The sequence below is a fragment of the Grammomys surdaster genome, unplaced genomic scaffold (genome assembly GCF_004785775.1).
Source record: "Grammomys surdaster isolate TR1022 unplaced genomic scaffold, NIH_TR_1.0 280, whole genome shotgun sequence".
NCBI lineage: Eukaryota > Metazoa > Chordata > Mammalia > Rodentia > Muridae > Grammomys > Grammomys surdaster.
In genome coordinates, this window is record NW_021604721.1 from 588,335 (window position 1) to 599,487 (window position 11,153).

The following is an 11,153-nucleotide window of genomic DNA, read 5'->3' on the forward strand; positions in this document are numbered from 1 at the left end:
TGGTTATAAAAGAATGATGTATACCAGTGGTGGTTATAAAAGAATGAGGTTCACCAGTGGTAGTTATAAAGAATGAGGTGTACCAGGGGTACTCATAAAAGACTGAGGTATACCAGTGGTTGTCATAAAAGAATGAGGTATACCAGTGGTGGTTATAAAAGATGAGGTATACCAGTGGTGGTTACATAAGAACACAATGGGAAACATGGCATGGACAATGTTTAATCTGTTTTCTGTCTTTTATTAAATTTGTTTTGGACTCGAATGCACACACTGCATTCTGATCACTATCTCCCTCACTCTATTTAATGTCTACAGATGTAAATCTGAGGGTACCCTAGCATCCCATTCTCCTGAGCAGACTGTTATAAGCAGGACTCCTAAAACCTGTACAAGGCACCACTGGCTTACCATGGAGACTGCTTGTTTTCTCTGGTCAGCTCCAGAATAGGTGCAGATGATGGGAATCAGATTAGAGCTGTGTGTCTGCAGTGGTTTTACCGTGCTTTATACGCATACAGATTGTCTTGGTAAAATGCTGGCCTTTCTTGGACAAAGAGGAAGAAATGATACTTAAACCTTGTAAAGAATTTTAAAAATTAAAACCTCCCATTTAATTCAGTTAACATGTTTGGAGCTTATGTGCTGATGAGAAAGCTGGGGGAAGTTCTGGGAGGATTAATGCTGGGTTTGATCCTTTTTGTTGCTTGCACTATGGAGTGAGAACAGGCTAGGGATTTAACAATTGGAACTACTCTTAGAATTGAAATTGACTATGAGTATGTATTTTTTTTTCTCAATACGTTTTAACTGAGTCTTATGGACTGTAGTGGTGAAGGCATATCAAGGTGCCATTAGTTCTTATATTGATGGGGGTCACTTGCTACAGCACCCACCTTTCACCCCTGCCTTGTCTGTCTGTAATTCTCACCTCAAATGTTTGATTTAAAGCCACTTGATAGTAAATACATGACCATAGTCAAGAAAAGCAGTTGTCTTAAAATCTTTATAGTACGCACAGTGCTGCTTGTTGGAAGGTACTTGGTGACAAAGCTCTCCGAGGCACAATCTCCAGAAATCTAATTATGAAGGAGGAATCTGGAGGCACAGTGAGCATCAGTGGAGGGAAGACAGGAATACAGAAGTTCTCAAGCAAGGCTGAAAGAAAAGCTGTGTCCTTTTCTTTCATCTAGTTTTTCATTTTGTCTTCTGAATGACTTTAATTTAAATACCTATGTAGACAGTTTATTGTATTATTTTGAGTGTCGAATGGATCTTTTCTATAATGTCAGTGATTTCGATTCAGCCTGTTTCATGGCAGCGCTGGGGGGATTTGTAAAGTACTGTGTCACAGTAAATTCCATCTCCTCACTGAACTTTGGGTTGGAGCTAATGCTCCAAATTGTAGAGGAAGTGTCTAGTACTTGGAATATAAGTTAGTACCTCCTCCGCAAGTCCGCATTCGATCCTTCTCAGGGGTGCCGTTAGTAAAGTAAGATTCACTGAGCAAATCTGTAAGAGAGTCACAGTGTTCAGCTTCAGAATCTTGCATCCAGTTCAGTTGACCCTCACGTAGAAAACGTGGATGGGCTAACGAGACCAGAGAGAAGAGCAGTGAGGAAAGACAAACGTAACCTAACCTAAGTAACAGATGGCCGCACTGAGCTAACCTAAGCTCACACACAGCCTCTCCCTTCATTTTTCTTTGTGGGTTTTTTGTTCTTGTTGTTAATGATTTTGTTTGTTTAGGAAGGGTTTTGGCTTTCATGCCCATCTCTGAAAGGTGATCTGAGCAGTGCACCCCAGGCGGTATACTAACTCCTGGTTTCCATAGGACTGAGTATGTTACTGGAATAGTGTGTTCCAAGTTCAGGACAGGCGTAAGCATTCATTTCTATCTTCATTCAGAGCTGGTAGGGACTCTGTGGATGCTGACCCTCTGTAGCCCTCTTTCCTGTTGACTTACTGTTTGGTTTTCTCTCCTTCTTCACAGCAGTCGCTCAGTAAGGACAGGTCCCTGGATTCCAGACTGGGCTCACAGTCTGTGGAGCAGTAAGTAGCTTCTCCTTTTGGATCATTGCAATGATAAATAGCAGTGTTTTATTTTGCCTTGGTTCTTAAGGATGATCTATATCTCTTTCATAACACAATTATCACACTACAAGTTAAATTTCATATTACTGACTTATGAAAGACTTCAACAATGTGTTAGAAGCCAGAGAAATAATGTTATAAATATCAACACACTAGACATCAGAAGACTTATTTTTATCTTTCATTTACTTTGTTTGAATAATGTTTTGAAATAACATTAGCTGAATGCAAGCACGTGGTTGGTTAGGTAAAACTAAATTATGAAATGTCTACTCTGAGGCTTTACAGGGAAAATAGCCAGTTCCCAAGATGTTCAGCATGTATGTGTTCTGTGTCACCATCCAAGCATAAATGCAGCATCCATGAACAGCACAGGCATGTGCTAACTCCTCCTATGTCCTACAAGTGTGCACACAGACCTTCCCTGCTGGGCTTCCTTCCCATGTGTTGTTTCAAGTTAAGATAAACTACATGCTTCCATGGTTTAAGAATTCACCTCTTCCACTTCGAAAGTTCTTATTCAGAGGATAAGGATTACCAAATCAAGCCATGCAATATGCTACAAGATACTATTTTACTCCACAGATAAGAGATGTGTAATTTTTAAGTAGACTTTAAAAGTCATGGAATCATAAGCTAGAAGATACCTTATAATTCTTCCCACATTCCCTCTGTGCTAATGCCATAGGGCCACTGTCAGTGCCTAAATTAAAACCTCAGTCCCCAGCCCCTCACCACTGGGCTTGCTTGTTCTCTCAGCTATAGTCTCAGCCACAGTAGCCATGAGAAGATATTGTTACTGGAATGGGGGTGGTGGATAGGACTGGCTCTTAGTGATTGCCAAATGACACAGGAGAAACCAGGGCCCCTTCTTGGGGTCCTTGGTCTCATTAATAAAATAATTTAAGAGCAGATTTGAATGGAAGTCAGAGACAATGTCATTAGGGTTTAAAAGGAAACCCCAGGGCAGTCACACTATAGATCTCAGCAGCTTTAAAGAGAACAGTGAAAAGAAAGAAAGCCAGCATGGGGCTCAGCAGACATAGTAGACAGGCAGCCACAGGGTTGGGAAAAAGACTTTACAGAAGGCAAGGAGGCTCAACATGTTAGGGAAGCTGCTTCAAAAATAGATTTAAAAAGAAGAAAAAGAGAAGTTACACTTTTCTTCACGAATGCAGACAGTCTTACAAACCTGCATTAAGGCATGGTAATCTGCTGTGTTGTTGGATTCTTTTTAGATACTCAGAAAATGACTGAATGTAAGGAATAAACTACAGCATCATCATAGGTCACAGTATCTTTCTATGCCCTCCTGAAGGATGTAGTTTGCAGCCCACCTTTCTCCCCTAAAATGTCCTGTTTCTAATAACTTTCTTCTAGGCTGTTACTTTAGTTACTCATAATACAAATTACTTATTAGATGCAAACTGAAGAGAAGCAAGTGGTCATCACAAAGGAGAAGAGCTAGCCTGCCTCTGGAAGGGCCAGGGGCCAGGCTTCCATTGAGCTTTCAGGGCTGAATATTCAGAGCATTTACACTGATACAGGAATGAGGCAGGAGATTCAGACAGAAAAGAAGACACTCAGATATCAAGGACGATTGGGAGGAGACTAGTGGTGGGACGGGAGACTTGAGGTGGGTGGGGTGGGGGTGATCTAGTCACTAGCCACTCTAGTGAGTTGTTATTCCTGAAGAATATAGGATTGGAGAGTTTGGAGCAGCTGACAGTTGGAAGGTGGGACCAGGAGACCCAGCTGCTGCATGTGCATGGTTTACCTGAGCCAGAATAAACATTTCTATGTCAAGAATTGAGTTCTGTTCTGACCCAGCTGCTGTGGCTGTCATCCCAGGGGAGAGTCAACCTAATGGAGAAAATGCTGCTGGTTGTTTTCTGCAGGAGGAGCTGTGCTAGGCATACATCTCGGGTGCCTTTGAGTGTGCTGAGTGTGTCAAAGAACACAGACACAGTGTAGATCATTTTCCACATATAGATCTGTCAGGCACCAGCATGTCCTCATGTTCTAGGCCCTGGGGATACAACAGAAAACCCTTAAAAACCCTTGTCTCAAAGAGTTGGTATTTTATTTCCTCATGTGTAAAACATCTGTGTCAGAGTGTGCTTCACTGTGGAGAAGAATGAAATATGGGCAGAAGCTAGAAATAGGAGCTGTAATTGTTACAGATTTTTGGTTTTGTTTCGTGTTGTTAGTGTTTTTGTTTGCAGCAGTCATGTTCTATAGTCTAGGCTGGCCTTGAACTCATGGGTAATCCTCCTGTCTTATCCACCTAAGAGCTGGAATTATAGACATGAGCCTCTACAGTGGGTCTATTGTGGTTTTAAGTTGAACTGTCAGAGACGATCTTGCAAAAAAGAGTAGAAGGCTAAAGGGAATTGAGTTGTGTGTGTGAGAGAGAGACAAGTGCAAAAAGCCTTGAGGCAGGGTTGTGTGCAAGAGCTCTCTAATGTGTTCGTGAGGAAACTGCTAGTTTCTGGAATAGACAAAGCCATTGAGAGAGAATACAGAGACCAGGATAGGTCGGAAGCGTTAGAGTCTTACAGTAAGTGAAAAGGGCATCATCAACAGAGGGAGTAGCTCACGTGGTAACAGCGTCAGTTTAGCATCGGACATAAGAATGCACATTAGTAGGTAAGGGTGAAACCAGAGAGACTTGTTAAGATAATATTAAAATTATTCAAAATAGATTTGGCCCTTTCTAACGAAAGTATGGTAGCATTGGGGTTGGTGAGAAAGGATCAGAATTGGGGCTATCGATACCTCAGTGAGTAAGTCCTTACCTCAGAAGCATGAGCTTGAGGCCCAGACCCAAGGAAAAAATGCTAGACATGGAAGTGTGTGGCTCTAATCCCAACCCTAGTGAGATGGAGAGAGAAAATCCTTGGGCTTGTTGGCCAGCCAGTCTAGCCTAAGTGGTGAGCACCAGGTCAATGAAAGACTGTCACCTCAAAGAAGATGCTTCCTGAGGATGGCACCTGTCCTATCAGGGTGACTGTGGCTGTGGTGACACCAAGACCAAATCGACTGGGGAGGAAAGGGTTACACTTCCACATCACAGTTCACCATCAGAGGAAGTGAAGACAGGAGCTCAAACAATGCAGGAACCGGGTGGCAGGAGCTTCTGCAGAGGCCGTGGAGGGGTGCTGCTTACTGCCTTGCTCCCCATGGCTTGCTCAGCCTGATTCCTATAGAATTCAGGGCCACGAACCCAGGTGTCGCACCAACCACAACGGGCTGGGTCCTCCCCATCAATCACTAACAGAAAATGCCATGTCAGATCACCTATAGCTATATTTTATGGGAACATTTTCTTACTTGAGATTCCCTCCTGCCAGGTGACTTTAGCTTGTGTCTAGTTGATATGAAACTAGCTAGCGCACCACCCAAGGTTGTATGCAAGATAGCTGTGCTTCCTTACCAAGCCTTGATAGAGCAGACTGTGATTTCAGTCATTAGAATTCAAGATGTATCTCGTTGCTTGCAATTTGTAAATCCTTACCCCTAATTGTGTGTGTCTGTGTGTGTGTATGTGTGTGCCCATCAATGTATATTTTTATTATTTATCTGGTAAAATAAATATCTGTTTAATGTTTTACATATCTATCACTTTTTCTACATATATTCCTTTACTTTGGGAGGGGGCAGTGCCTGTGTGGAGTGGAGCTCAGGATAACTTGAAAGAGTCAATTCTGACCTTCTACCATATGGATTTAGGGAATCAGACTCGGCTGCCGCCTGCTGAGCTAGCTCTCCAAACCCGTCATTACTAAGCTTCACGGGTACATTATGTCTTCCAAATATGGCCTCTCTTCCTAACTAGCACTTGATTGCCTTCTCACTGTGGCTTCATATACCCTCTGTGTGTACACACATGGAAAGCCTATATGCATGTGCTCCCAGACACACACAAGGAGAGCCTGTATGCATGTGCTCCCAGACACACATATGGAGAGCCTGTACACATGTGCTCCCAGACAAGCAGATTTTTGTGTCTTTTCCTTCTAAATCACTGGTATGGTTCTGTCTGGATAAAACCACATGAACTTACTCACCCTCCCTAAAAGTCCCAGTGTCCAGATGCTTATGGGAGTGCCAGAGCTTGACCATGAGTGCTCATGTGCAGTTTGTGTGATCTTTGTCATTCCTGCTGATGGCCCGAGTTTTAAATCCCTGCATCTTTTTAAAGCCCCGTTCAGGATATTCTCACCTTTCCTACATACTCTAGATAGAAGAGTAGTCTCTTAGTTCCAGGGTTTCTCTCTTTTCATGTTCCTGTATTCTTTTTCCTTACATGTAACATTGTGCTACAGCAAACCTCGGTGTGTGCCTAGCTGTTTCCCTGCCCATGCTGTTGCCTTCTGTAGTTGCTGTGTGCAAGCTCACTTAGTAACCTCTTCTCTCTGTGTCATTAAGAACAATCCTGTAACAGCATGTTTGCCATCTGTGTTGATAAAACTTTCTGGTTTTCCCTATGTATCTAACTGTTTTTCAGAAACAGACAGAATTTGTTCAGTTCCTGTCCCTTCTCCGTGGCTAGGATTGAGCAGCTGTCTGTCAGTCCGCTGGATAATCCCACATGTAACTCTGCCCAGCGGTTTCCTCAGGCCCTCCCACCTGTCATCTGTGTCCATCCCGTCCCTTCACTACATCCACGCCTTATCTAATCCACTCCAGCTGCTGGCTTACTGACTTCTCACTTACCCTCTTTCCTTCCTATAGCTCTGAGAAGGGCAAAGATCAAAACTTCGAGGACCGAGGACACAAAGCGGATACGGAGATGAAGAAAAGTGAGCCGGTGGTCCGCAAAGTCACCCTGATAGAGGTAAGAGAAGAGAAAACAGCAGAAAGTTAGCATTTCATCACCAAGGAAAGACGTCAGATCAACAATGGCAGATGACAGAGAGCACTTCTGGTGTAAGCACTGGGAAAGTGTGTTGGAATTGCAGCCACCAGGCTGTTAGTGGCCTTCGGGAAGTGTTGGTGGACAGTCCTGGTAGTGTAAGTCAGCCTGAAGGGAAAGACCACCAGAATAGCCTTTCTCTCCAAAATCCTGGGCTGTGAGCAGAGAAACAGACTGTACAGTAGCTAGCAGGAAGCTCTGTGTGGAGATCTTTATACAGAGAGAATGACAAGAATCCCTGCAAACTGAAGAGGACAGAGCCACTTGAAAGCCCATCCAGGTGTGGGGGGAGGCCTAGGGTCCCAAAGAAACAAGCCTGATTTATGCTACAAACTGGACAGTGGACCACACTTACCTCTGAGATACACCTTGGGGACCTGGTAATAGGTGGCCAGGCATAAGAAGTAAAGGGAAGTCTGTCAGACATCTTGTTTTCTCTGTAGGCAGAAATTTGTTGAAACAGAATGTTCAGAGTTACAGACCTATCTGTACCCGCATGCATACATTCGGTACTTGCTAGAAATCCATTTCCATAACTTTTTTAATTAAAAAAATAAGTTAATCTACTTGTATAGAAAATCTAGATGAATAAATCATCCTGGGAAAGGCTTTTTATATAATCATGATATTAGAATTAGAAAACATTTCTGGCTTTTCTCTGAGTTTTTGATTGTTTTTGCGGTGTTGTCATGATGGTTTGTTTTTTAGGGGAAGGGCAGCTCCTGTTTCCTAGACTAGCCTCAGACTCTTGGGCTCAAACAATTATGCCTTAGCTTCTGAGAACATAAGACTATAGCTAGCCTGGCAGTGGTGGCTCATACCTTTAATCCCAGCTCTCTGGAGGCAGAGGCAAGCGGATTTCTGAGTTTGAGGCCAGCCTGGTCTACAGAATGAGAATGAGTTCCAGGATAGCCAGGGCTATACAGAGAAACCCTGTTTCAAAAAACAAAAGCACCAAATAAAAAGAGGGCCTATAGCTACATTGTTTGGATTTATGGAATGGAAACTTTAAGATCATGCATGTTAGCGATGAGAAAAGTGGTGCCGGAAAGATGGTTCAGCAACTAGAGCACCTGCTGCCAGTTCCCAGCAGGCACAGCAGCTCACAGCTATCTGTAACTCCGGTGCCAGGGCCATGCCCTGTTCTGTCCTCCTTGGATACTACATGATGTGCATGCATACATACATATATACGTACATATATACATACAGGCAAAACACTTGTATCCATAAAATAAAAATACATTTGTTTTAAAAAAGAATCTATAGACCAGTAACATTTTTAAATAATAGCTGGACTGGAAAAGAATGTTACCTAAAGGATTTGTACCTGTAGCGTATAGAAAGCTCCAAGAGATCATCAGGAAAGAAACATCACTAAAGAACTGGTGAAGAATGTATAAGAGGTGTTATTAAAAGAATAAATATATTTGTAATAAACATGAACAATGTTTGTTAGCAGTGACAAACTCATGAAATGAAAAGTAAAAAGCAAAATTAGACAATTTTCCACTACAAAAATGACAGCAAGCTTTAAAATATAGGAAATATAATTTTTATGAGAATCCAAGCAAGTAGGTTAACCTCTTAGATGTGTGTCCCTGTGTACAATCCATTCGTTCTTCATGGATGCATGCTTGCTAATAAGTTTGTTTTTATTTCCATAAAAGAGAGCCTGTGAGGGTGTATGGTTTTCAAAATTCTTACATAGCTAGATGTGATGAAGATTGTCTGTCATCCCAGTTGCTCATGTTCGAAGCTGGAAGAAAAGCGCGAGCGAGCCCAGGGTGCAAAGCTGTTCTGGGCCAACTAGGGAAAGTCCGTCTCAAAACTAAACATATCCTTTATGAACAGTAGAAGATTTAAGGTCAGGGAGTCACTTAAAAGACAAGTTGATGTTTAAGAGGAAATTTTAATTCAGTCTTTATGAGGAAAGCATTGCTTAAATTATCTCTGGCTCAATACGCTGCTTCAGCTGATTTGCCTTTTAGTGGAGAGGTTGATGGTTAAGCCCACCTGCAACAGGACAGTTGGGGGCTGTTGTTTCAGTAGATGCTTTTCTGAAAGGAATTTATTAAATTGTGAAACATGTATGTAATTGATTGTCAAGTACTCATTATTCATAGGGCAAATTGTTTTGTTGTCGTACGGTTTTGTCATGTTGTATCTGAGTGGAAGGATGTAACTGATAAGTCTAGAAGGTAGGTATAAATAGTCAGCATATGTGTGCTCTTGGACATCATGCATCAGCAGGTGTGAGTTCACTATCTGGGTGTGTACCCTTGAACAGCATGCATCAGCAGGTGTGAACGTGGTATCTCTGGGTGTGCCATTGAGTAGTGTGCATCAGCAGGTGTGAGCTCACTAAGTGTTGAGGCTGTGATGATTTATTTTTCATTTGTATCCATTTATTTTCTGACTTTTTTTTCTACTCGGCATTTTCACACGACTTCAACATTCCCTTCAAAATGAACATAATTTCAAAAGTTCTAACAGATCTATTCTTTCTACACAAGAACTCTAGGTTCAAGGTCTCTTAACACAAAGTTCCCCAAGTGGATTGTTTTTCTCCTCCATGTTGAGGGCTCTGCCTGGATAGCAAGCATTTGCAGTGCTTACAGGCAGCCATAGCATGCTGCTGTTTTCTGCGCCCCAACACTTAGTGTGGGGCTCAGCACAGAAACCTGTACAGGTTCAGCACCTTCTGACATAAGGCCTGGCTTCCGACCTGGTGTCGCTGCTTTACACAAACATCAGGTTTCATATTCATTTTCATAATCTTGCCTATAGATTTCCCTTTCTCTTTTTGTTTTACAGCCTCTGTCCTGTGTTAGCTGTGGCCCTACTCTGTGTGAGCATGCCTCAGAGGAGGGGCATGAACTCTGGGTTGTGTTCTTGGGGGGAAGGCTCTTCCATGCTCTTAACAAAGCTGGGCTGCCTCAGCTTTGAAGGCCCCATTCTGTGTGGTGGCACCAAGTGTCCCACTGCCTCCTGAGTTGCTGGTGGTGCACACTTGACTGTTCCTCTGTCCCTTCTATCCTGACCCTGCCTCCTGCTCACTGGCAGGCAGTCTGTGTGTATCATGCACACTGTTTCTTCCTCTTGACATCTGAATCAGTTCCCTCAGAGACTGTCGCTGCTTCAGCTTTCTCTCAGCTTCTCTCAGGCTTTCCACTCTGGAGTTTCTCCTGGTGTCTCTGTTTACTTCTCACAGCTTGGTCCTCATCTTCTACACTTGGGGAGCCATAACTGATTTCCAGCTGTGGCCTGTCACCCTTCCCTTTCTGTCTTCCTCCTTGTGCCACCACCGTGCGACCCTCCCCTTCTGTCTGTCTGTTGTCCTAACCTTTCTTCTCCTCTCTGTGTTTTGCAGGCTTTAGGATCTCTGTGTGACGTGTCCCTGCATCTATTTGAACCTCTATGCTACTCTCCCCTCTCCTCTCAGTCTCTAATGGGGCCGGAAGTGTTGCATCCACTTCTTATACACACATAATAACAGAAATGATTTCTCTGACTCCTCCTGTTACTCTAGTATTTTAGCACGTTGTGTCTGTTACATTTTCCACTTAACCAGTTGCTGTCGTGAGTTTCAAGTGGACCAGTTTCTGCGCTTCTGTGCATAACAGGAGTTTAATCTGTGTAATTGCATTTAGCAAATTTAAAATCAGGAAACCTGAACTAACAACAGAATTTTTCCAAACCTTGGATGTAAATTTTTTCTCATATGGAAAAAAATAATAACATAATCACATACTTAAGGTAAAGCTTCTTTTGAAAAACACAAGTGTTTGCCTTCCTGGGAGAGCCAGTGAGGAATGGCTAGCCTCTGCCCTTGCCTGCCTCAGTGCATCAACCATTGCTTTTCTCAAACGTGTTGGGTTGACCTATTGCCATTGTTCCTAGGCTATGGCTTGTTTCTAAGGACAGTCCAGTGCTCTGGCCTCTCTGTTATAGGGATCTCAAGAGGTTTAGGTCCAGAGAGTCAACTGTGCCTCTTGAGTGGTGAACCCACTGTCACTGTCTATCACACACTCACTGTCCATGCCCACTGTGGTCTCTAAGAAAACAACATCTGCATGCTGGCTCTTAATTTTTAGTAATAATTTAATTTGCTGTATTCCAGAGTTGTGTCTAGATGCAT

At 42.9% G+C, this 11,153-nt stretch overlaps 1 protein-coding gene across 3 annotated transcripts in view; it reads left to right on the forward strand.

Moving 5' to 3' along the window:
* The window catches only part of Ahi1 (Abelson helper integration site 1), a 124,363-nt gene that overhangs the window by 111,212 nt on the left and 1,998 nt on the right, over window positions 1-11,153 (forward strand). For all 3 annotated transcript variants that reach the window (XM_028777359.1, XM_028777361.1, XM_028777360.1), the window contains 2 exons: window positions 1,994-2,052; window positions 6,832-6,934. In XM_028777359.1, the coding sequence (XP_028633192.1) occupies window positions 1,994-2,052; window positions 6,832-6,934 (162 nt within the window). The remainder of the gene's footprint in view (window positions 1-1,993; window positions 2,053-6,831; window positions 6,935-11,153) is intronic.